Source organism: Bubalus bubalis, chromosome 6 (assembly GCF_019923935.1).
Source record: "Bubalus bubalis isolate 160015118507 breed Murrah chromosome 6, NDDB_SH_1, whole genome shotgun sequence".
In the NCBI taxonomy this organism is placed as follows: Eukaryota; Metazoa; Chordata; class Mammalia; order Artiodactyla; family Bovidae; genus Bubalus; species Bubalus bubalis.
In genome coordinates, this window is record NC_059162.1 from 43510890 (window position 1) to 43538793 (window position 27904).

Here is a 27904-nt window from a genome sequence, read left to right on the forward strand (position 1 = left end):
AGTGCTGAAGAATTGATGCTTCTGAACTGTGGTGTTAGAAAAGACTCTTGAGAGTCCCTTGAACTGCAAGGAGATCCAACTAGTCCATCCTAAAGGAAATCAGTCTTGAATATTCATTGGAAGGACTGATGCTGAAGCTGAAACTCCAATACTTTGCCCATCTGATGCGAAGAACTGACTTTTTTGAAAAGACCCTGATGCTGGGAAAGATTGAAGGCAGGAGGAGAAGGGGATGACAGAGGATGAGATGGTCGGATGGCTTCACTGACTCAATGGACACGAGTTTGAGTAAACTCCGGGAGTTGGCAATGGACAGGGAGGCCTGGAGTGCTACAGTCCATGGGGTCACAAAGAGTCAGACATAACTGAGTGACCGAACTGAACTGAATTGAATTAAGCTGTCTGCTTCTATTGGTATCAGCTATTACACTCAGCTATTACTCTCCTGAGCTGTTACTGAGGCTGACTGTGCTATGACTTTTTATAATATTCCAGAGCATAAATTGCACCACAATATGACCCAGTTAAATCTGGGTCCTTTGGCAGGGGTAGTCTTGGAAGCTTGTCTCTGAAGTCTGTTTTGACCGTAGGAAGCTCTGCTTTACTGTCTCTTTCCCTGGTTTTCTCTGTTGGACTACTAGCTGGCCTATGGCATAGGTTGTTACTCTCATGAAGATACCAGTATCCTCCTGATTGTTTACCACTGTTTTCAACAGTGCTCACGGGCATGAGCTTCCCCTGCTATGTGCCAAATAAAGTTATTCCATTCTGGCTCTGTTTCTACTGCACATCTCTTCCCCTGGGCAGAACACCTGTGTCACTGTTCCACCATTGGTAGCAGAGACAGTAGCCTCCAGTTTTCTTGGCTTAGCTCTCCAGGTGTGGAACCCCAACCCCACAAGCAAGCTGGGCAAGGGCTCAGTATTCTTTATCTGCTATGCATGGGGTAGAACTTTCTCTCCATAAATGGGGGCTGGGTGGAGGAAGGGAGTCCCAGATTGTTCATCCGCTCTTGCCTAGAATAGTTTCTGTAATATAGTGCTGAAAGTGGAAAATGAGAAATGCTGGGCACCTGCCCTTTTCAAGCACAGGGAGAAAGGGAGCCTGGGGTCCTTGGCAGCATCTGCTAGGAATAGCCATATCATCACTCTGATCTGAGGCAGTGGACAGAGGGAGTTGTGGTTCAAATGTCATAGGCTGACTACTCTTTTTGAGATTTAATAGATTTTCTTGAATAAATGTCTCTCTATATGCTGAATACCCTTAGGACAATGTTCAGAGACTAGTTTTTTAAAAATAATTTGCACCAGTTATAGCTGTTTTGCAGGGTAGAGGGTCTGTGAAGCACTCATACTGCCATCCTGGAAATCGACTTCCCCTGGAAAGTAACTTTTTAATGAAAACCTGTTTTGTGGAAAAGACATTATGATATGCAACACTTTCCAAGTAAGGTGGAAGTAATGTTCACTTCTTTTATATTACACAGAATCTCTCAAATGCTTTAGAAATAGTCTCTGACAGAGTCTGTGACTGTACCCCAAATTTTATACTCCCTTTGTCCCTTTAGTAACAGAATTCTCAAGGTTCAGTGATAGACATAGCTGACAAGCAAAAGACTATATACTGCAAGCTCCTTTACAGTTAGGTGTGACAAGAGACAAAATCCCATCTGATGCAATGCGAGCGGAAGTGATATATACACAACATCAGGCCCTTAAAAGACATTACTTCCCTTTCTTCGTTTCTACCGGGTAGAAGGTGGTACCAGGAACTGGAGTGGCTATGTTTGATGAAAAGATGGAAGCAAAAGTGCTGGACAGTAGAGCATCATGAGAGAAAGAACTCAGTTCCCTATCACGGGTGGGCTACCACACGAATCTTAGAATGCCTACTTAATTTTTTAGAGAAATAAGTATAATTTCGGTCTTACGTCACTATATTTTTCTGTCTCTCTGTTACAGATGCCTAAGTCATATCATAATTTGTACAATTCCATTGTATGGTTTGATAAATTTGATGTGAATAATAGTAAAAGATGTCAAAGTGGTTATCAATAATATCAAATTTTCAAGTGAAGACTATCGAATTCTTGGATATTAGGAAGTCTTCCCTGTGAACCCTGATGCTTAGATTTCAGGTGCAGGCAGAAACAACACACTTTAGAATACACCTACTTCGCCTAACTTTGAATTTTTATTATTATACTTAGAGATTATTATTTATATTGATGAACTGAATCTTTGAGTTTTTAAATATCTTCATAGTTGCTATGGTTATTTGGGAAATGATTTTATGACACGGCAGAGATTTTTGTTGTTGTTGTTAAATGTTTTGAACCACCTGGAATCCCTATTGTTTACATATGTAAATCAGTGGTTTTCTGACTTCTCTACACCACAGCAAATAGAAGAGAGTATTTGCAAGCCGCACTCTGATCAGGACTAGGGGCTCCTCCAGGCCCAGCTGCAATGACAGCTGATGTTCCTGAGGATCAGCATCTGGAAACTTAGAATGTATTTTAAGGAACTGGATATTGGAAAGAAATCTTGGGACCCAAAACAGGTTAACTTTAGTAATACCTGTTAACATGGAAAAGATATAATAAAGATTTAAGAATTTACCATTAATTTTCTCTTCAAATAACATCACTCAGTTTTTTCCAAATACATGCTAGGGTATGAGAGCTATTATACAGTACTCATTTGTTGTTCTGGAAAGTATTAATGCTGTAAGTTGAAATATGTTGCTTTTTTCCTATGATCATACTCCTGTTTTTATAATCATTACATGTAAAATACTTATGTTTTAATTATATCTTCAATTAATACTGCTTTCTTTGAAAAAAAAGTGGTACTATCTAAAGGCATTTTTTAAATTGAAGGACACCTAATCATTACTTGTGTTTTCAAAATTTGTTATATAAAAAAGCAAGGAATGAAATAATTAACATATAATATTCTCATTAAAAGTAATAGAAGTAGTTAATGAAGTTCATACCAGTGTGATTGTAGACAACATCAGTTATACAAAGCATATTCCATTCCTTTTTCAATTTTTGCACCAGCTGTCCAACATCAGTCCAGGTGTACTTTTTATTAGGTCTTGAAAAGTCAGGATTTAATTCTAACTGATCAGCAAGGGAATAGCATGACCTGGATAGTCCAAGAGTCTGCAGTGGAGTAAAATGAATCATGTTGTACCCTGCAACACAAGAAGATAAACAAAGGCCACTATGAGAAAAGACATACCTAAAACGAAGTATATACATTGTAAAGTTAAACTTCCATGCCTGCACGTGTGCTCAGGCGCTTCAGTTGTGTCCGACTCTTTGTGACCACATGGACTGTAGCCCACCAGGCTCCTCTGTCCATGGGATTCTCCAGGCAAGAATACTAGAGTGGGTTGCTATGTCCTCCTCTAGGGGATCTTCCCAACCCAGGGATTGAACCTGTGTCTCCTGCATTGCAGGCAGATTCTTTACCCACTGAGCCACCTGGGAAGCCCTTAAATTTCCAAAAGTAATTCTAAATGGCAAGACAAGCATGCCACAAGAGAAGTGGTTAAAGACGAGTTCAAATCCTAGCTGTACCAGAAGTGATTTAAGCAAGTCTACTTAAATCTTTCAGGATTATCAGTTTCCTCACATACAAGATAAGGATAATGAGATGGTGTATTTGAAAAAAAATCAAAGAGAGTGCCCACTTACTATTAGGGGTTCAATTTATATTTCTGGAATGGATATATTTATATGTAGAAAATATATCCTATGCAAGTACATCAGTACATCTTTCTCCTAGTTTTAATGTTCCATAGTACTTGTATTCTTTTAGTTAAGTCAGGGAACCTCTCATTTCTTTTTTCACTCTACACTTAAGTTGAAAGTAGAAAATTAACACTATGCCTTACTTAGTAAAATACAATTTAAGTTATATTTTACTTTGGTATGTATGGCAGCACATGACTTTCACATTAAATGCTTGTTAAATTAAAATTATATATAATGATAATATATTTCCAATATTTTAGTAGCTTACTAATTTTATATGTCAAAGTAAAGTCTTAAGAGACAATAATATCCTCATTTTATCATAGAGTTCCTTAATTATTAAGTTGAACCATATAATTTGCCATTTTTTGTAGGTTCAGTTCAGTCAGTCAGTTCAGTCACTCAGTCATGTCTGACTCTTTGCAACCCCATGGATTGCAGCATGCCAGGCCTCCCTGTCCATCACCAACTCCTGGAGTTCACTGAGACTCACGTCCATCGAGTCAGTGATGCCATCCAGCCATCTCATCCTCTGTCGACCCTTCTCCTCCTGCCCCCAATCCCTCCCAGCATCAGAGTCTTTTCCAATGAGTCAACTCTTCGCATGAGGTGGCCAAAGTCCTGGAGTTTCAGCTTTAGCATCATTCCTTCCAAAGAAATCCCAGAGCTGTTCTCCTTCAGAATGGACTGGTTGGATCTCCTTGCAGTCCAAGGGACTCTCAACAGTCTTCTCTATCACCACAATTCAAAAGCATCAATTCTTCAGCACTCAGCTTTCTTCACAGCCCAACTCTCAAATCCATACATGACCACTGGAAAAACCATAGCCTTGACTAGACAGACCTTTGTTGGCAAAGTAATGTCTCTGCTTTTGAATATGCTATCTAGGTTGGTCATAACTTTTCTTCCAAGGAGTAAGTGTCTTTTAATTCCATGGCTGCAGTCACCATCTGCAGTGATTTTGGAGCCCCCCAAAATAAAGTCTGCCACTGTTTCCACGGTTTCCCATCTATTTCCCATGAAGTGATGGGACCAGATGCCATGATCTTCGTTTTCTGAATGTTGAGCTTTAAGCCAACTTTTTCACTCTCCACTTTCACTTTCATCAAGAGGCTTTTTAATTCCTCTTGACTTTCTGCCATAAGCGTGGTGTCATCTGCATATTTGAATAGTCAAATATCAACAAGTTCAAGGCTATGGTTTTTCCAGTAGTCATGTATGGTCGTGAGAGTTGGACTATAAAGAAAGGTGAGCACAGAAGAATTGATGCTTTTGAACTATGGTGTTGGAGAAGACTCTGAGAATCCCTTGGACTGCAAGGAGATCCAACCAGTCCATCCTAAAGGAAATCAGTCCTGGGTGTTCACTGGAAGGACTGATGTTGAAGCTGAAATTCCAATATTTTGGCCACCTGATGCAAAGAGCTGACTCTTTGAAAAGACCCTGATGTTGGGAAAGATTGAAGGCAGGATAAGAAGAGGATGACAAAGGATGAGATGGTTGGATGGCATCACCGACTCAATGGACATAAGTTTGGGTAGACTCCGGGAGCTGGTGATGGACAGGCAGGCCTGGCGTGCTGTGGTTCATGGGGTCGCAAAGAGTCGGACATGACTGAGTGGCTGAACTGAACTGAACTGAACATAGAGTTCTACCTATTTATATTACTAGATATATTAAGATGTGAAATTAAAAGGATAAAGACTTTGTAATGTGTATCACAGATGATAATTACATTCATTTTAAAGAAGAGAAGAAAAAAGCTGACATTACCTGATTCTTTTGCAACCATAAGTCTGCTTTCCCATTCATCAAAAGGTCCCATACACTTGGCTAAAAATGTCTGGAGCGTAACACAGTCCAAGGGTAACACGTGATTATCAGCACCAACACGTAAAATAGGGTCCACGACTATGTAACCTCCACCACTTTTCTCATTTCTGAGGAAAAAAACAAAAACTTTTCAATTAGCGACAGGAAAAAAAGTCTCATCTAATCGTCTGACTGGAAAGTAAATTACCCCATTTTAAAACATATTTTGAAGCCCATAAAATCTTTTTAAAAAGTTGCAGTGAAACTAGTACAGCCACTATGGAGAGCAGTGTAGAGATTCCTTAAAAAACTGGAAATAGAACTGCCTTGTGACCCAGCAATCCCACTGCTGGGCATACACACTGAGGAAACCAGAACTGAAAGAGACACGTGTATCCCAATGTTCATCCCAGCACTGTTTACAATAGCCAGGATATGGAAGCAGCCTAGATGTCCATCAGCAGATGAATGGATAAGAAAGCTGTGGTACATATACACAATGGAGTATTACTCAGCCATTAAAAAGAATACATTTGAATCAGTTCTAATGAGGTGGATGAAACTGGAGCCTATTATACAGAGCGAAGTAAGTCAGAAAGAAAAACACCAATACAGTATATTAACATATATATATGGAATTTAGAAATATGGTAACAATGACCCTATATGCGAGACAGCAAAAGAGACACAGATGTGAAGAAGAGACTTTTGGACTCTGTGGGAGAAGGCGAGGGTGGAATGATTTGAGAGAATAGCATTGAAACATGTATATTATCATATGTGAAATAGATCACCAGTCCAGGTTCGATGCATGAGACAGGGTGCTCAGGGATGGTGCACTGGGATGACTCTGAGGGATGGGAAGGGGAGGGAGGTGAGAGGGGGGGATCAGGATGGGGGACACACGTATACCCATGGCCGATTCATGTCAATGTATGGCAAAAACCAGTACAATACTGTAAAGTAATTAGCCTCCAATTAAAATAAATTAATTTAAAAAAAAGCTGCAGTTCAAAAAAAACTGAAGTTGAAATTCAATGGAAAAGCCACATTTTATCCTTTTCTAGTCTTTATATAAGGACATAACACATGCATATATATCTAACAATATTGCTTTAAGGAAAAATATCGTACTAAAATCTGTCAATAATAATAGAGCACATAACTAAATAAATGCTATAACCAGGTTGAATGAAAATACTAGAATATTTATGCCATTACTTAAAATAATACTACTTTGAATACGCAAAGAGGCTTACAATTCCTTCCTAGAAACTAAAGAATTATATTCTATTGCATCCCAAAAAAGTCCTGTAAAAATTGTACTACCATAGTTCATATGATAACTTGTTACAAGTTAGACAACATCAAGTTAGAGAATCAATTAACTTTTTTTCATATACAGAACACCTGACTTACCCTTGAAGGAAGTAATACTGAAATGATCCAGCTTGTTGAAGATTAAGTTTACAGTATTTATCAGAATCATCTTCTCTTTCTGTTGGATTTTCCCATTCCAGGGAACGGAATTTTTCTCGATTAAATGCTTCTCCAGGAAGTGGGTAATTTGTATACACAGTAACTGCCTTTCCCTGTAAAGTTGGGCCCAATCGGAACTGCAGTTCAAACCCTAAACAAAAAGCACACTTCAATAAACTCATTGCAGGGCTTAAATTACCACATTAAGAAGATGTTTTACTTAAAGTATTATGAAAATAATGATTTCTCAACTATGTTTAAAAGAACTCTAAATATTTAATGCTGTTTTTGGAAGTACTTTGCATTCTAATTTAGCTTAATTTTGCATTTTAACATACAGTATACACCATAGAACTGTCTGCTCTGTACTGCCCTTCTCTTCTTCTCCTGGAAATTTATACTCCTAGTCGCATGGCTACTTTGGGATATGCAAGTTATTACACGATCTCATTCCCCACCATTCCCACGAGCCCCTCACCTTCTTCCAAACCCTCACCTCCACTTCCTGAACTGACTGCTCAGAAGTGGACATCTAATCAGAGACTCACTGGTATTTTTCAAGCTGAAACAGAGAAAGTGAGTTTCTCTGTGGTATCAGAGTCTGTGAAAATGTGTAAAAGCTGGGAGATCACAGGACAACTATTTTACCAGATAGAGCAGGCCCATCTTCCCCAAGAGAAGTCAACCTCTAGAGAGCAGAATTCAGATTTCTAACAAGAGTCTTAAAGGCATTTGAGCCCCTGATACCAAATATTCTCAATGTCTGCTCAAATTCAGAGATGTGATAATAGAGAGTTAACAAGTGGCTGTGTGGAGCTGAGTGGTGTGGGGTGGTGAGGAACTCTGATTTGCAGTATTGGTGACTTCTAGAGGAAACAATCTCACCATGGTCAGTATCAAGCTACCAACATGACATCACTGAACGTGGACCTGGGAAGAGATACTCACCATTAGCTCTTGACAACCAGCACAAGCAACTCCAGCATACTACAGCCTCTATCCCTGCTCTTCATGGTTTAGTTACTTAAGCCTTTCTTGGAATTCTGAAAGCCAAAATATTCTCACTTTTGCCTTAGTTTGACTATCTCTATTAAAATATATCTGAGATGTCTGTACTGTATTACAAGCCTTTTGCCATAAGAAGAGAAATATTAACACATTATAGTCATAACTAGTGTAAAAGAAAAATGTTTATTGGCTCAAGGCAAACTTTGATTATAATTATTAGAATGTGAACATTCTGACTATAGTACAGTCTATTAGAAACATCAGGCACATAAATTTTAAACATGTGTATAATATTTAAAAATTGAGGGCAGGAGGAGAAGCGGGTGGTAGAAGATGAAATGGCTGGATGGCATCGCTGACTCAATGGACATGATTTTGAGCAAACTCTGGGAGATACTGAAGGACATGGAAGCCTGGTGTGCTGTAGTCCATGGGGCCACAAAGAGTTGGACATGACTGTGCGGCTGAAAAACAACAATTAATTAATAATGGGTAATAATAACTGATGAAGGTAGGAAAATTTAGTTTTACTGGTTACAATCTTCAAGTTTAAGAAACTATACCTAAGGGACAAAAATCTAGAGCAGAGTCGGGAGGAAAGGAGTGATGGTAAGGAGCTGGTAGCAACCTTAAATAGGATGATTATTGAGAAGTTGAAGGGCTTGGGAGAAGTGAGCAGGTTAGCCTCACGTTTAATCATGACCATGGAGGGAAAGTGCTGATCAAGCAAAGGAAACAGAAAACACAAAGGACCCAGGCTCGAGCATGCCTGGTGGTTCCAGAAACAGCAAGAAGCTCTATATGGTTAGACTGAAGCAAGCTGGGGGAGGAATAGTATGGTAAGACAAAAGAAAGGTAACAAGGGAGTCAGATCATGCAGAGACTTGAAGGCCACGGTAAGTATTTTGGCTTCTTCTCTGACTCAAATGAGTCAGTGAACAGCTTAGAGCAGAGTGACAGGACCTAACTTGTGTATTAAAAATATCATTCTGAAGATATCTGCTTCTGGCCATAATGGAGTAATTGGTACTAGACTTGCCCTCTGCTGATAAACTAAATATGAAACAGCTGTTCTCAAAAATAGGTAGAGAAGAACTGTGATGCCCGAGATTTTCTATAAACTTTTTAGCTTTCAGACTAGAGGACCTTTCTGGGCTGTGACACAGGGAGTAGAAACAGTAATCTCACTGAGCTGAGGAGACAGAGATTAGTGCTTTGGAAGGGGGAAGAGAATACAATTTTCAGGGCAGAGTATGACAAGAAGGGAGTTAAACAAAGAAAGAGCTCCAGAAATTTACCTAGAGTCATGTTGAATCTGCCTGAAAACTAAACTGTACACAAATGGGGTTTGACTGCATGAGGTGAGGTTGGGAAAAGAACTAGTAGAAGCTGTAAATTGAACAATTCCTAGTGCTCACCCAGGTATGGGATACATTACAATTTTTAAGCAGCCAGAATTAAGGAAACCTTGTTGAACAGCTGTTTTATTCAAGTCATGTCTTAAGTAACAGGGTTAAAGTGGTCCTAGAGTACAAACTAATATAAACCTATCCTATTAAAGCTTAAAAACAAGCCTCAAAAGGATTAAGTTGATCCACAAATAATGTAAATGACTTCTAAAATAAAACTCATCACTCCTTTAAAGCAAGAAAATAATTCAGAGATAAAAACAGAACACTTACAATGTCCAGCATCCAATAAAAACCTGCTAAACAGAAACAGGAGGTAAGGGAGTTGATCTCACAGATATCTGGAATAGGGCATTCCACATAGAGAAAACAGAGATCTAAATGGCTTGCAACTTCTGCTTCTGGCAAAGATGGAATAACAGGGATTGGATTTACCATCTTCCCCAAAACTTAAAGAAACCAACAGTTTAAAAAAAATCAGACAAAATATATGAACTGATAATTTTTCAAGTCCCTGACATCATGCAACAAAAGTCAGTGACCCCTGAGAGATGGAAAGTAAACAAGATAAGCCTTATAACTGCCCTATCTTGAAAGAGTTTACAGGTTGGGGCACAGGGAGAAGGAACCCAGGCAGACCTAACTGACTTCCTATGTTGAAGAGATAGAACTAAGAACTTATGGAAATCAAGGTAGCTAGAGTTTTCAGATGAGAGTAGTGGGTGACGAGGAGAAAGCTGCACAGAGAGAGAATTCCAGAGATCTGGAAAATGTATTCCTTGAGTATTCAGAACAGTACTAACCAGTACATGTCTGGGAGGAAAAATACCTGAGACCAGGAACAGAATGTGTTCTCACCAGCTGGACTGAGAAAATTCACGAGGCACTGGGTAGAAAGTTCAGAAGGATCTTGCTTCAGGAGTGGGGAATAATGAGCCCGAGACAGGGCACAGGTCTAGACTGGCTTAACAAAGCATAGAAGTAAAACTCAAAAAGACAGTAATATTTCCAAGTAACTTAACTTCACTCCAGAACAATGACCAAGAATATTTATATGAATCCCAAAATACCTATCATCACTCAATAAGGTAAAATTAATAATGTCTGGCATCCAAACAAAGATTATGAGACATACAAAGAAGGAGGAAAACACAATCCATGAATGACACAGATGTTGAACTAGTAGACAAGGAAGGACTCCAGTTATCAAAACTGTATTCCATATGGTCAAAAAGTTGGGTCCATACATGGAAAATATTAAGAAAAAATAAAAAAGATCCAAATTAAGCTTTTAGAGATTAAAACTACAGCACTTGATGATGAAAAATACAGGCAACAAAATTAAGACATGGTGAGACATGGCAGACAAAAAAGATTAGTGAATTTTAAGACACAGGAATAGAAACTATGTCATTGGAGGGACTGATGTTGAAGCTGAGACTCCAATACTTTGGCCACCTGATGCAAAGAGCTGACTCATTTGAGAAGACCCTGATGCTGGGAAAGATTGAGGGCGGGAGGAGAAGGGGACGATAGAGGATGAGATGGCTGGATGGCATCACCGACTCAATGGACATGGGTTTGGGTGAACTCCAGGAGTTAGTGATGGACAGGGAGGCCTGGCGTGCTGTTGTTCATGGGGTCGCAAAGAGTCGGACACGACTGAGCGACTGAACTGAACTGAAAAAGAAACAAAGAGAGAAAAAAGAATCTAAAAAATTGAAAAAGCATCAGACAATTTAAGTGATTTAACATAAATGTAATTAGAGTACTCACAGGAGAGATGAAAAGAGACAAATTATTTGAAGAAATAACAGGTAAAAATTCCCCAATTTGATGAAAAAAACAAACTTACAGATCTAAGAATTTAATATTCTTAATCCAAGAAATATGAAGAAAATTACACCAAAGAGCATCAGTATCAAATTGCTCAAAACTAGGGACAATGAGAATATTTTATAAGCAGCCAGAGAAAAAAAGACAGAGTATGTACAGAGGAACAAGGAAGAGAATGGCAGCAGATTTCTCATGGGCAACAGTGCAAGAAAGAAGAAAGTGGAGCAACATCTTTAAAAGTTTTGAAAAATTATAACAGTTGGCCTAGAATTCTATACCTGGTGAAAATATATTTCACAAACAACAGTGATAAGAGTCAGGTTTTTCACTGTCAGAGAAAGATGTTATAAATAAGCAAGGGAGACAGATACAATGAACCTTGCAATGGTGATATGATATGCCATGGTGATATGATATGATATGGTGATATTATATGATATGCCAGGCTGGATGAAGCACAACCCAGTAGAAATATCAATAATCTCAGGTATGCAGATGACACCACACTTATGGCAGAAAGCAAAGAAGAATTAAAGAAAGAGCCTCTTGATGAAAGTGAAAGTGGAGAGTGAAAAAGTTGGCTTAAAACTCAACATTCACAAAACTAAGATCATGGCATCTGGTCCCATCACTTCATAGCAAACAGATGGGGAAACAGTGGAAACAGTGACAGACTTTATTTTGCGGGGGCTCCAAAATCACTGCAGATGGTGACTGCAGCCATGAAATTAAAAGACACTTGCTCCTTGGAAAAAAAGTTATGACCAACCTAGACAGCATATTGAAAAGCAGAGACATTACTTTGCCAACAAAGGTCCATCTAGTCAAAGCTATGGTTTTTCCAATAGTCATGTATGGATGTGAGAGTTGGACTATAATGAAAACTGAGAGCCAAAGAATTGATGCTTTTGAATTATGGTGTTGGAAAAGACTCTTGAAAGTCCCTTGAACTGCAAGGAGATCCAACCAATCTATTCTACAGGAAATCACCTCCTGAACATTCATTGTAAAGACTGATGCTGAAGCTGAAACTCCAATACTTTGGCCCCCTGATGTGAAGAACTGACTCACTAGAAAAGATCCTAATGCTGGGAAAGATTGAAAGTGGGAGGAGAAGGGGACAACAGAGGATGAGATGGTTGGATGGTATCACCAACTCAATGGACATGCGTCTGAGGAAGCTCTGGGAGTTGGTGATGGACAGGGAAGCCTGGCGTGCTGCAGTCCATGTGGTCGCAAAGAGTCAGAAACAACTGAGCGACTGAACTGAACTGAACTGAACTTCCGGTGATATGAATCAGAAATATGAGTTAAGAACTGCTATTTATTTATATATATGAAGAATGTCAGTTTGGTTCAAGGCAAATCCTGAAGTACAGAACATGTAGATATATTTTAGTCAGTCTAAAATCATTCTTTGGAAGAAATAAGTCTCTCACAGTGCTGTTTGACAGGTGGTAAATTCTACACCACAATATTAAACACTGGGTAAGCTGGGAAAGATTGAGGGCAGGAGGAGAAGGGGACGACAGAGGATGAGATAGTTGGATGGCATCACTGACACAATGCACATGGGTTTGGGTGGACTCCAGGAGTTGGTGACGGACAGGGAGGCCTGGCGTGCTGCGGTTCATGGGGTCGCAAAGAGTCAGACACGACTGAGCAACTGAACTGAAGACATTCTTTTTGAAGAAAAGAAACCAGTGGAAGATGTAAGAGAAAGCTGGACTCTTCCAGTTTATTCTAATCCAATTAAATACTTCTATATTTGCAGAGAGAAACATGAATGTTCTGTTTTAAATCCTGCAATATGAATAAGAAGAAGGAATAGATGTTCTAGGAATTCCTAGAAAAAATTATAATTTATAATTAAGTGATAAATACTGCTAACTATATTCCTGGATTGGACCAAAATATGGATATAAATTTACTCATAGTAAATGGATTTGGCAAGGAAGAAACAAATTATTCAAAAGGAGTTATCAAGTAACTTGGCCAAAATTAAGGGACTCACTTTTACTTCTCACACTACACAGTGAAACTAATAATTTTTTCCAAGTAGCTACATGCACAAATTTTTCTATAAAGCAATTTGGCACAAATCTAAGAATATTAATAAGGTTTTATATTATTGGCTAATAATTTCATAAAGACATTTATGTTCTAGGCAATTAATCAGTGATGTAAACATAGATCATACATAAAGATGTTCAGCACAGTTTCATTTATTATAATTAAACTCACAACAAATTAAATATATAATGATTAAGAATGATTAAATAAATCATGGTACAAATGGTATTCTGTAAGCAGGAATATATTATAAAGCCACTATAACTCATATTATCAAGGGATATTTAATAATGTTACTTTCAATATTTTGTTACATTTTATGTATCTATAGAGATCTTCTGAAATTCTTTCTGGGAAAAAGTATGATGACATATGGCAGTAAGCAGGGAGAGGGAATTTACACATCATGATACTACAAGCAGGTATTAAAAGTGTCTAGACAGTATAAAGCGACTGAACTGAACTGAATTGAAGACAGTATAAACAATTTTGTTTTGAAACAAAAAGCATAGAAAAAAGACTTTTATACCTTTTTATAATTTTGTAATTGGGAAACATCATTTTTATATTAGAACTATTATTATGAAGAGACAGACTGAGAAGTAAATTGCCCAAAGGATTAAAATATAAAGTTTTAATACTTAAGTGATTTTGAGAACTAAATTTCCAAGAATGATTAAGTTTATTACAGAATTAATGGTGTCATTCTGAAGTACAAATATCAGAGATCAGCTATCTGGGCACAGTTAAACAACCTGTCCCCTGTTCGGCTTATACAAATATTGTTTTTATAATTACACAAGGATTCAGAGAACTTGTGGTACAAAGGCTAAAACTCATCCAAAACCACTAAAACAGTATTTGGATCAGTGGTCTACCTTCAGAAGAAAATGACAAGTATTCTCCAATAATGAATATTTACTTATATAATATACATTATGATAATTTAATAGATTATATAATTTATAAAACACAAAATAAGGACAAGAGGTAAATAAAATAATATTTTAAATAATTAATTTTATTTATTAATGGAACAAATCTTTTAACTCTCACTAAAAATTAGTAATATCTCTCATAAAAGGATTGTGATTAAATACATTTCATTAATTTAAAAAGTCTTGGTTTAATATTTTGTGATAAAGTAATTTAAAGTCCTGTTTATTTAGTTTATTTAGTGGTCTCAGATCTGAAAAAAAAAAAAATGTAACACAAAGATACCCAAATCCTAATGGATAAAGTTCTTGGTAGCTATGCTAATCCATGATCTTAACTTTTCAAATCCATTCATTAATTATGCAAGTATTTTTGTTGAAACGTGCTTGTAAATATATATATATATTTTCCCAACATATATCAATTGTTTTTACAAGCTAAAGAGATGTCCCATTTTATGCATTAAAGAGGTGATCTGAAAACCAACTAAAATTCTTTATTGGGTAGATTTCAAACAGATCAGAAAACTTTGTTATCAGTTTTTAAAGTAAGTAGATATTCATTTATATGGGTGAAATCATATGATGGAATTGTTACTAAAAATACATATTTAAAATGCTCTCCCTGTAGCAAGGGTTGGTAAACTATATCTCCTATCTTTAAATAAAGTTTTATTAGAACACACCATTCATTTATGTATTATCTATGGCTGCTTTCACAGTACAATGGTTGAGCTCAGTTGCTGCAATTGAAAGCATGTGGCCTGCAAAGCTGAAAATTTTTGCCACTTGAACCTTTATAGGAAAGAAATGTGCTTATCTCTACAGCATTAATTTCCAGCAAAAGCAGTTTACTTTCTCATTCATGTTTACCTTAGAGTTAGACTGTGTTTAATTTTTCTGAGAATATTTTCTAAGTACACTATAGAAAGTTACATGTCATTTCTGAAAAGGACAAAAACAGCAAATTTCAAACACTCTCTAACTCATCTTTAAGTTTGACAACCTCTTGAGGTAAAACAGAAATTTACGGTTACACTGCTTCTCATTACAAAGTGTGGTAAAGATTCTACTATTTAATATAACTGGCATATCTACCGAACATGGCTTAGATAAAAGTATAATTCATGGCAACATAATGTAAACAAACCAGTGACATTGTGACTGTCAACCTCTTGTAGACCTATAACCTCCACTTTTTCCTCAGAACATATCTTTTTTGTTTATAACTCAACTGACATATGAACCAAGAGCATCTATATCAATTCATATATTAGCAAAATTTAATTATTTTTATATTAAAAAACTTGTTTTGGTTGTGCCACACAGCTTATGGAATGTTAGTTCCCTGACCAGGGATCAAACCTGGGTCCCTGACAGTGATAACACAGACCTAACCACTGGACCACCAGGGAATTTCTCTTAACTCATTTTAACTAATCAAAATAGGTAGATACACAGAGAGACAAAAGGAAAGAGAGAAGAGAAAGAAAATTAAATCCTATTCTTTCTATATCCTGATAGGCAGTGCATACCTGAAAGGGTATATATAGCCACTCTGTAACCTCTAATCCATATTCTTGAAACTAAAATTTTTATATACAGTAAATGAAACATCAGAATACCTAGAGTATGTCAGTTTCCATAATTAATAGCTCAGTTTGCTAAAATTAGCTTAGCACAGCAGTACATGATGTGGCTATCTTATTCCTCACACACTAGGAATACTTTACTCAGATTAGCCATTTCCCTCTTGCAGACAAGGAAACTAGCAAGGTGAGAAATTACACTATTACTGTAAACTAAGTTTTTCTACCTCATTCCCTCCACTCAATTTATAGAAACTTGACTCCTAATTATGGAACCTTTATAAATGTTTTCTTTCAAAACACGTAAAAATTGAAATTTGACCAACCTACATAAAAAATGGAAGAATCCCAGGTTTGAGAAATAATGACTTTTACTCATTATTCTACCACTAAATGAGATAGGAAAGACAGGGAAAGGCTAATTACTTGGTCTTGTACTTGTTAAATTAGAAGAGTCTATGGAGATGTTAGCCTTGAAAATGAGAAGGAATCATTTCTTAGGGAAAAGTGAAAAGGAAAGAAAAATGAAGAAGGGCTTGGTGAAAGAACCAAAATTTGCCAGAGCTTTTCTTTACACCTAATTGGTCACCAAGTCCTATGAATTTTAAAATGTCTTATACTCTGTCCCCTCTTTTTTAAAACCCTAATGTAGTTAAACCAGACATGTTTGTAAAATAGTTTTCTTCATGATTTCTTGCCTCCAATGTCCCTTCTCTTCATCTTTCACAGTACAATTATTTTCTAAAATAATACAGTGAATCATTACCGCACAAAAGGTTCAACATGCTCCCATTTATATCGTTTGGATGAATTTACTGGCTTTAATCAGAGTTACAGGGTCAACCATATTATTCAGAGCTCTTTCTTTAAACAGCTAGGCTAGCTTTAACTGGCACTTGAATAATGATCACCCAGCAAGGATTTATTAGCTGTTGTACACTGCACTACATTTGTAATACTGTTTCTATCTTTACAGATCTTAAACTATAGTTGGACACTAAGATTTTAGACACTGCTATACCGTTAAGCACTTGACTGTCCTGTGCCCACTGTAATCAGAAATCAAGGAAAGGAGACACCAACAAATAAAGAAAAAGCTTCATGGAGGAAGTGGAATTTAGCTGAACGTTGAGAGGGAGGCAACACATAAAAATGATAGTAAAGGAATTTAACAGACACAGAGGAATCTGACAGGAGTGGAGGGGTAAGAACAGGCATAAGAAAAGCCACTCGGAAGGGAATTAACAAGGGAAGTGTAAAGATGTAGAACACTAATAATGACGAACAATGAGATAAAATCTTGGCTTGGCAAGGTGGATCCCATTATAGAATCCTGGAAGCCAGGCAGAGCTATTTAAACGACATTATAAACATCAATTAATAAAAAGAGAAGAGATGGCATAAGAAGATTATTTCAGCATCCATATTCAGGCATATGGAAGAGATAGGTAGGCAAGAGGAGACATTTGGAAAGAAATTACAGGGTTTAAAGAGAAGCTGTAGCTAAAGAAAAAAAATTTCAAAGAGCACAAAGTTTCTAGCCTTGTAAACTATGAAAATGGAGACATCACTAAAGTAAACAGGAAAGCTGAGAAGCAAAAACATGTAAGAATTGTGAGGAGATGGTTTTGGACATGTTAGATTTAAGCAAAACCAACTGGAGCTATCCTCAGGCTCTTCCATATCATGATATTGGGATGAAGGCAAGAATCCAGGGTAAGAATTGACAGACATAGTGATCTAGCCTTTGTATCTATTTGGGGCTTTAAAACAGTTTATTATTAATTTTGAGCCTCAAAACTCAGCAATGTAGAAAAGGGGAAATTAATATCTTAACATCACAAATAATGTTTAGAATTAATGTGACTTTCCCAAAGTCAAACAATTTGCTAGCAGCAGAGTCAGGAAAATTCTAGCTCTCTACTCTTGCCATTACAATCACTTGCTTCTAAGAAGCAAGCAAAGTTTAAGGCCTTTCTTCCAAAAGGAGTCATCAGTATGGAGGCAACAGCTGAGGCCATGAGAACGTATACTTCTTTGAGGGCAGAAGTGAAAAAAGAAAGGATTCCTTGAAGATACACATAATCAAAATGTGGAAGAAGAGAGCTCAGCAAAGACACCACCAAGTTGACAGGAGTACTCAAGAGGATGGGGAAAAAAAAAAAAAATCAAAACCAGAAAACTGCAGAGTCAGGAAAACCAAAAATGGATTTAGTACTTAGAGATCTTAAGTTCAGCTCTGGAGTTGGAAGAAGATGAAGATTTGCCATGGAGGAAACGTATGTGACGGCCGAAATTTTTTTTAAAAATTAGCTCTTGAGAAATTCAGAGGAAAATTTTCTTCAAAATGTTTACTATTATCAACACCCATTTTGGTAGGATGAGAGAGGGGATAGCATTTTACTTCTCATACATTAAACTTCTACTTCACAAGTTATATTAACATAAATGAGTGTGAAATGTTTTTTTTCAATGTTGTAAAATATAAGTCTAAGAAAATAATGCATCTATTTGATTAGTCTTATAGAAATATAATTTGATTTTTTAAATCACAGCTAGAATATATTTCAACACAACCTGATCAATTATTTCGCTTTTAATTTGGCAAAAAAATTTTCAAGTTTTACCTTCTCCACAGTTGGGAGGCTTTTGATAAACATAAATAATAGTTTACTTTTTGCTGTGATCTATTTTACTAATGCAAATGTCCAGTAAAGGAAAAGGGTGGGAGCTATAAAACAGCAAAACTACAGACATACCCAAAATAAAGTTACTTATGAAACAATTTGCCAAGTTTTAATAGTAAATGCTAACGGAGATAATACTGTCAATCTTCTGATTATAAATGCAACGTCTGTCTTAAGTGGAAGTTAGCAAGCTAAGTAAAGTGAAATTTTATCCTCATTCTAACATAACAAAACTTTTTCACTTTCATTAGTGATATTTTTTAAAACACAGAAATGTCTTCACACAAATCAGGTTTAGAAAAGTCCTTGGAAATTATATCTAAAAGTTAAAAAAAAGTTAATGATAATGAATTAAAAATGTAAAAGACACAGAGCTAATCAAATGACTTGCTACTGACCTTGTTCAAGTCTGAAGAGGGTCCTTTCCAGCTTTTCCATTTCGTTCAGTAGTAAAATCCTAATCTGTTTACTGTGTCCCATTTTGGCTTCTAGAGGATTTGAAATCTTTCAGAAGAATTAACAGAACTCCGAAATCGAATGAGTTGCCCCTATGAGACGAAAATGGAATTAAGTTAAAGAAAATAACTATTATCTTAAATTCTCTAGGGCTGACAGCCACACACTTACATGTTTAAAACGTGTTTTTAACCCTATCAGAGAATGAATCTTATAAATAAGAACAGAAGAAACAAATTGAAAAGTTGCTTTCTCCCTTCGAGCACAAGACCAAGGTAAAAATTACAATATAAAAAAATGAAGTATTTTCATAGAAAAGCAATACGTTTTGGAAAACCTGAGGTTGGGTAGGGGGTAAAATTCCCAGCCCCAAGCCAAACGACTCTGAAGGCGTCATATGGCACTTCTGCTTACAAGAGATTAGCCTGCTCAAAGATAACAGGTGGGAGATCTCCCCATTCCCAAATTCGGGTCGGAAGCCACCAATGGGGAGAGGAGAACAGAGGGAAACAGTTGTTGCCCCTGGAATAGCTGCCGTGAACATAGAATGTACAGACAGAGCTATAGATAGAAAGAACGCATTTCCCCGGGAGGCCGGCGGCATTCCTAGCACTTACACCGAGCAAGTTATACGTGCGGCTTCTGGGACACTGCAGGACCCGCGACTCCAATGTTAAGAGTCGGGGGAGGAGACTAGAAGGAAAGCTAGAGGGGAAAGGCAGGCTGCCCAGGCGCAGAAGGAAGCTGCAGACAAGGAGGGCCGGGCGCCGTGAAGGGCAAAGGGAGGGGCGGCGGCAGCCGGGGCAGGGCCGACGCCGCCGTGTGAGTGGCAGAGAGCTTCTCCGTGACTCCGCCTCGCGCCGGTCCCCGGGGAGACCCTCGATTCCCCCCCACGGGGCCTCAAGAGCACACAGCTGGGTGGGAGCTGACAGGTCCCCTCGCCCACTTCCGGGAGGCTCGGCACCAGGTCTCCGGGACCGCTAGTCTCGCGAGAGTCCAGTCGTTGGTGGCCCGGGCCTGGGAGACTGCTGTGAGCCGCTTTTTTTCTCGCCCCGAGGGAGGTGCGACGGCGGGACGTTCCTCTTTTATAGCCTTGGGAGCTAGTGGTTGAGCATTAAAATGCTGCGGTAGAGAGCTAGGTAGAGCTGCACTAGAGGATTATTTTGTGAACCCCCTAAATGGCGGGAGGCAAGCCCCCTGGCTTCTTTTGCGTTTTCTACCACGTTATGTTTTGTGTCTTCGTTTTGACCCTTTTCGGAGAAGGCAATGGCACCCCACTCCAGTACTCTTGCCTGGAAAATCCCATGGACGGAGGAGCCTGGTAGACTGCAGTCCATGGGGTTGCTAGGAGTCGAACACGACTGTATAACTTTCAAGTAGACAACCTGAGCGACTTCACTTTCACTTTTCACTTTCATGCATTGGAGAAGGAAATGGCAAGCCACTCCAGTGTTCTTGCCTGGAGAATCCCAGGGACGGGGGAGCCTGGTGGGCTGCCGTCTCTGGGGTCACACAGAGTCGGACACGACTGAAGCGACTTAGCAACTTAGCAGTTTGACCCTTTTACGTGGCCTCAGTTTACTTGGCTTAAATTCTCTGAGTCTTGATTTCCTCATCTTTAAAATGAGGGGCCTGGCTACAGTCTCGGACATTCCTTCCTTCACGTGTCCACATCTTCCTGACGGCAGACATGGCAGGACTAGGTAGGTAAAGTGTGGCCAGTCTGCAAACAATCAACAGGGCAAATACACTTGCGTTTACAACATCTGGTTGTACCTAACATACACTGCATAGACTGGAAGATCGTCGAAGATGAAGAATCTATATTGGCTGCAGCTGCACGTGTATCAGGTCAGCCATTCAGGAGATGGTACAGATGCCTAAGGAGATATTCATGGCTGAGGGAAAAGGAAAGCCCACCTTCCAGGGAAAATGGAGAAAAGGTTTGAAGTATGGAGAAGAATCTTGATTTCTTTATTGTGGAATTACTCTAGGTCCAGGAAGAATAATGGGTTAAAAACTAAAGATACCGAAATGTTTACTTGTTTCAGGAGTTTCCTGAGAATGCCTAATTACAAATGGTCCAAAACTGAGTTTGGAAACGCACAACTCATTTATTCATTCAACAGGTAGTTTTTTGAATACCTACCATTAGCCAGGCTCAAAGGTGCTGGGAATGCAGCAATGAAACAAAGTCACTGCCCTCAAGGCACTCCTACATGTGATTGGTGGGAGACTGATAAACAAATAAATTATGTAAGATAATTAATTAAAGGTTGTAAGACATAAAGCTAAGAAAGGGAAAATGGAAGAATCAGGACAGGGTGGTTTGCAATTTTAAGTACAATTATCAGTAAAGGACTTGCTGGTAAGTTGACATTTGATTTCCAAAACAGAGAAAGAAGATAGAGGATATCCAGGGTAAGAGGGTTATATACAGAGGTACCAAAAGTGCAGGAGCCTGGAGGTAGCAACATACTTGGTGAATTCAAGGAGGCAACTGTAGCTGAGTCAAAAAGGAAGTGGTAAGGAATTAGGACAGATAGACGGGGTGGGGTGGGTGGTCAGAACTAAAAGGCTTTGTAGGCTGTTGTAAGGACTTAGGCTTTTGCTCTGGCAAAAAGAGCCACTGGAGGATTTTGAACAGAGGAGTGACATCAACTGACCTTTTAAAAGGATCACCTGTCAACTTTATAAGTGTTAGTCGAACAATCGTGTCCAACTCTTTGCAACCCTGTGGACTGTAGCCCACCAGGCTCCTCTGTCTATGAAATTTTCCAGGCAAGAATTCTGGAGTGGGTTGTCATTCCCTTTTCCAGGGCATCTTCCCAACCTAGGGATTGAACCCAGGTCTCCTTCATTGCAGGCAGATTCTTCACTGAGTGTATAAATTGTAAGATGTGGTGAAGAAGGAAGCAAGGAGATCTGTTAAGAATCTATTTCAACTATCTAAGCAAGAGATAGTGGTATGTGTGTGTGTGTGTGTGTGTGTGTGTGTAGTAGTGAAGGTGGTGAGAAGTTCTTGAGCTATAAATCTTTTAATGGTCAAGCTTACCATTTGCTGGTGGAGAGAAAAGGAGTAAGGGATGATTCATAAGTTTTTAGCTTGAGCAACCAGAACATTACTGTCCAATAGAAATATAATGTGCTGCACAGGTAATGAACATTCTCCTTCTAGCCACATCAAAAAAAGTAAAAAGAAACATCTGAAATCAATTTTAATAATATATTTTATTTAACTCAATGTAACAAACATCATTTCAACACACAAATAATTGAAGTTATTAATAAAATATTTTAGATTATTTTTTCATACTAAGTCTTTTAAATATCAGGTATATTTTACGCTTATAGCATGTCTCAGTTCTGATAGTGACATTTCAGGTGCTTGCTTGCTTCATTTGTCAAGTGGCTACTGTGTGGAGAGTACAGAAGAAGTTGTCAGTTAATGAGAGAGGAAACAAAGGGGAGGAAGGTGGAATTCAGAAGTTCAGTTGTAGACTGTCAACAGGCAAGTGAAGATGACTGTCCATTTGCTTGGATGACTGTCAAACATCCAAGTAGAAATATTTAATTACCATTTGTAGCCCTGGTCTCCAAAGTAGTAGTTTTCAAGTTGTGAGGTGTAACCCACTGAGGGTTGTAAAGTCAAGTTATTGGTTGTAACCAACAATTTTTTAAAGTGAAATAAAGATCTGAATGCATTGCATCTAGTAAAAGTATTATTTCATAAAGGTTCTGTTTCTATTACGTGGGTTTTGATATACTGGGTCATATGTTCCTCGTGGGAGTCACAGTTAAAAACAAGTTTGAGAGGCACTGCTCTAGAACGTATGCTGTGTAAAATAATAATTCATGATTTTAAATGGTGCCTGAGTTTGAATTCCAGCTCTGCCACTAACCAGCTGTGAGGCTTTGGAAAATACTCAACTTCTTTGGGCTTTGGTCTTTCCAACTGTAAAGTAAGGATAAAAATAGTTGTAGTTTAGTCGCTAAGTTACATCTAATTCTTTTGCAACCCCATGGAAAGTAGCCTGCTAGGTTCCTCTGTCCATGAGATTTCCAAGGCAAGAATACTGAAGTGAGTTGCCATTTCCTTCTCCAGGGAATCTTCCTGGCCCAGGGATTGAACTCGGTATGCGTCGACACATGAAATTTTCTTTGCCACTGAGCCACCTGGGAAGCCCAAGGATAAGCATAGTAACTACTGTTAATTAAACAGGGACCTAACAACTGTGCCTAATACATACTGATTACTGTATAAGTGCAAATATCAGAGCAAAGGGGGTCCTGGCCATATTGTGAAACAGTCCACGTTCCTATTTGTGTTTAGTCTCTCCTTTCCATACCCTGTTCTGCTTTTAGATTCTCCTATCACTGTTTTGTCACACTGCCCACCTGTTGATGTTTCTTGTCCAGGGTTCCAAAATTAGCCTTTGCTGCTGTCCTTCCTCCAACAAAACACTCACTTCAGTGTCCAATATTTCAACCAGGTAGAAGAAGTAAAACCAATTGATGAAGTGAATTCCTTTAGTAGTGAATTTTTCTTACACAAAGGCTTGAATTTTAAAAGATCTGTTAATCCAAACAATCTTAGTTTGAGAGATTTCATATAGTGAAGAGTGTTAAGTAATGAAAATATTATGACTGAATATGATGTTTCTGAGATTAAATTTCCAAGCCTCATGGTATCCTTTTTAAAAAGAAAGGTCACACTGCATGCTATTTGTGAAGTTCTTGGAATGCCAATGAATTTGCGTTCTAGGGCGACAGTGGTGCCAACGTGCAGCCTTCATTTTGGTGAACATTTGTCATGTGCTCGTCCTGAGCATAACTGCGATCTATATATACACAATAGCCTCATGTTGGAGTTGTTGGGAGAAGACTCTCCTTGAGGAACAACTGATGGATAATCTCAGTTGTTTGGCAGAGACTTTAGTGTTTGCTAACACACTGATTAATATTAATGTACCTGGGGAGTGGGAGAAGGGCTGTGGTCAGAAGGGACTTTCTTCAGGTTTGTGTATGTGTGTATTTGCTGAAAGAAAAGGAGTTATTTGAGGTATTATTTATGGTTAGGTGCCAACTCTGTGAGGTTCTGAATCTGAAGTGGAGGGGCTGCCTTATTTGGTTTTTATATTCATCAGTATTTTCTGCATACTTTATTTTGTAGCAATAATATATGAATATTATTAATAGTTTTATCTTGTAAAATTGAAACTGTGTTTTCAAAGTTCCTTCTAAGGTGAATAATTTATTCTGCATATTTTGAAATATCCAGATACAGCCAATAAGGAAAAGAAGAGGAGGTAGCAAAGGAAGTACAGAGATGTGGAAAAACAGATTTTTCAAAACGGAAGTAGCACAACATCTTCTTTGGAGACAAACAGACCTCGGATTAGTTTCAATGTCTCTGAATCATAGTTGATTCATATAGAATGGAGAAAACAAGACCTTACTTGTGGGGTTGGTATGAAGAATAGATGAAATAATGAAAGCATTTAAAGTGGCATTTAGCATTTAGCAAAAATTAGGCTTTTAATTTGTCTTTCCCTGGTGGCTCCGCAGTAAAGAACCTGCCTGTCAATGCAAGAGACATGGGTTCAACCTCTGGGTCAGGAAGATCCCTGGAGAAGGAAATGGCAATCCACTCCATTGTTCTTGCCTGGAGAATCCCAGGACAGAGGAGTCTGGTTGGCTACAGTCCATAGGGTCACAGAGTCAGACATGACTGAGTGAGTGAGCATACATGTGTGTGTAAGCATGAGGCTTTTAATAAGGATAGCCTTAAAAAAGAAGGGGTGATGACTGGTTGTCTTTGCTGGATCAAAGAAACAAATGACATCATCAGAAGGTCTCTTACTCTATGTAGTATAAAGGTGAAATCAAAGAGCAAAGTCAGAGCCAAGTTTTCAGTCTAAATTGTACAAAACAGAGGAAGAGTAGGGCCTAAGAATGAAGTAAGGATCAGTTGGTATATAATAAATATTTGTTGGAAAATTTATGGAGATGTACACATATAGAGGTAAATATAGTCACGTTTCTATTGAAATGAAAAACAAATGTTGGGCTCTTAGAGCTAACATAGGAAAAGTCACTTAAAAATTCCTAAGTATTGAGGAACTTTGTTCCTAAGACTATGAACAAAGTTAGTGGAGGTGATGGAATTCCAGTTGAGCTATTTCAAATCCTGAAAGATGATGCTGTGAAACTGCTGCACTCAATATGCCAGCAAATTTGGAAAACTCAGCAGTGGCCACAGGACTGGAAAAGGTCAGTTTTCATTCCAATCCCAAAGAAAGGCAATGCCAAAGAATGCTCACTACCGCACAATTGCACTCATCTCACACGCTAGTAAAGTAATGCTCAAAATTCTCCAAGCCAGGCTTCAGCAATACATGAACTCTGAACTTCCAGATGTTCAAGGTGATTTTAGAAAAGGCAGAGGAACCAGAGATCAAATTGCCAACATCCGCTGGATCATCGAAAAAGCAAGAGAGTTCCAGAAAAGCATCTATTTCTGCTTTATTGACTATGCCAAAGCCTTTGACTGTGTGGATCACAATAAACTGTGGAAAATTCTGAAAGAGATGGGAATACCAGACCACCTGACCTGCCTCTTGAGAAACCTATATGCAGGTGAGGAAGAAACAGTTAGAACTGGACATGGAACAACAGACTGGTTCCAAATAGGAAAAGGAGTACATCAAGGCTGTATATTGTCACCCTGCTTATTTAACTTATATGCAGAGTACATCATGAGAAACGCTGGGCTGGAAGAAGCTCAAGCTGGAATCAAGATTGCCGGGAGAAATATCAATAACCTCAGATATGAAGATGACACCACCCTTATGGAAGAAAGTGATGAGGAACTAAAAAGCCTCTTGATGAAAGTGAAAGTGGAGAGTGAAAAAGTTGGCTTAAAGCTCAACATTCAGAAAATGAAGATCATGGCATCTGGTCCCATCACTTCATAGGAAATAGATGGGGAAACAGTGGAAACAGTGTCAAGACTTTATTTTTTGGGGCTCCAAAATCACTGCAGATGGTGACTGTAGCCATGAAAGACGCTTACTCCTTGGAAGAAAAGTTATGACCAACCTAGATAGCATATTGAAAAGCAGAGACATTACTTTGCCAACAAAGGTCTGTCTAGTCAAGGCTATGGTTTTTCCAGTGGTCATGTATGGATGTGAGAGTTGGACTGTGAAGAAGGCTGAGCGCCGAAGAATTGATGCTTTTGAACTGTGGTGTTGGAGAAGACTCTTGAGAGTCCCTTGGACTCCAAGGAGATCCAACCAGTCCATTCTGAAGGAGAACAGCCCTGGGATTTCTTTGGAAGGAATGATGCTAAAGCTGAAACTCCAGGACTTTGGCCACCTCATGCGAAGAGTTGACTCTTTGGAAAAGACTCTGATGCTGGGAGGGATTGGGGGCAGGAGGAGAAGGGGACGACAGAAGATGAGATGGCTGGATGGCATCACTGACTCGATGGCTGGATGGCATCACTGACTCGATGGCTGTGAGTCTGAGTGAACTCCGGGAGTTGGTGATGGACAGGGAGGCCTGGCATGCTGCGATTCATGGGTTGCAAAGAGTTGGAAACGACTGAGTGACTGAACTGAACTGAGAAGAACTTTGAACATTTTTCTATCTCAAAAATGCCTATAGTCTTGCTGCAAAATCCTATTTTGAACTTTCCTTTGTATTCATTCTGTAATGGTCCAAGACCTCTATTGAGGCAGATGTCTTAGACTGAATAGAGAAAATCTTGTATGTTGCAAAAACAAATGAGAAAACTGCATTGATACCTTTAAAAATATTATCCCTATTACACTATGCTCTGCATTGCCTGGTATAGTGCCTGGCACTTAAAGGCATTCAATAAATGTCTACAGGAATGAAAGAAAGATAGAAGGAATGAATAACTAAATGTGCTAGAATATCTATACTTTTATTTCTGGTTTAATGAATAATTCATTTAGGCTAACTTCATCTTAAATCTTCTTTCCATTATTTCTTTTTTTTTGCTCTTGTGTAGGTAGTTGAATATTTCATTGAACAAGGCTTACAGAACTAACGCACTGAGATACATTTATTTGTTTTTTTCCCTCTTTTATTTTTATTATTGTAAAGTACACATAGCATACAATTTACCATCTTAATCATTTTAAAGTATACAGTTCAGTGGTATTAAGAACATTCCTATTATTGTACAATTATCACCACTGTCTCTCCAGAACTCTTCTCATCTTGAAAAGGCTGAAACTCTATATATTCATTGAATGATAAACTCCCCATTTCTCCCCTCCTTCCAACTCCTGGCAAGCATCATTCTGACTTTCTGATTTTGATTACTCTAGATACCTTATACCGGAGAGGGCAGTGGCACCCTGCTCCAGTACTTTTGCCTGGAAAATCCCATGGACGGAGGAGCCTGGTAGGCTGCAGTCCATGGGATCGCTGGAGTTGGACACGACTGAGCGACTTCACTTTTCGCTTTCATGCATTGGAGAAGGAAATGGCAACCCACTCCAGTGTTCTTGCCTGGAGAATCCCAGGGACGGGAAGCATAGTTGTACACGACTGAAGCGACTTAGCAGCAGCAGCAGCAGCAGCAGCAGATACCTTATATAAGTACAATCATATAGTATCTCTCTTTTTGTGTTGGTCTTATTTCATTTAATATAATGTCCTCAGGGCTTATCTATGTTGTAGCTTATGTCAGAATCTCCTTCCTTTTTAAGGCTGAATAATATTCCATTGTATGTGTATACAATTTATTTATTCATCTGTCAGTGAACACTTGGGTTGCTTCCTCATTTTAGTGTGAATAATGCTGAGAACATGGCTG

The 27904-nt window shown here is 38.4% G+C and overlaps 1 protein-coding gene across 3 annotated transcripts in view; it reads right to left on the reverse strand.

The window, feature by feature from the left end:
• Positions 1-27904, reverse strand: part of AGL (amylo-alpha-1, 6-glucosidase, 4-alpha-glucanotransferase) — a 100491-nt gene that overhangs the window by 60834 nt on the left and 11753 nt on the right. The window contains exons 1-5 of one of the 3 annotated variants that reach the window (XM_045166071.1): positions 19668-20019; positions 18993-19142; positions 6998-7208; positions 5540-5706; positions 2998-3201 (exon numbers count right to left, since the gene is read on the reverse strand). In XM_045166071.1, the coding sequence (XP_045022006.1) occupies positions 2998-3201; positions 5540-5706; positions 6998-7208; positions 18993-19074 (664 nt within the window). In that variant the 5' untranslated portion in view covers positions 19075-19142; positions 19668-20019. Of the gene's footprint in view, positions 1-2997; positions 3202-5539; positions 5707-6997; positions 7209-18992; positions 19143-19221; positions 19457-19667; positions 20020-27904 lie in introns of those variants that run through there. The other 2 variants (XM_006049777.4, XM_006049778.4) reach the window with 2 other exon arrangements.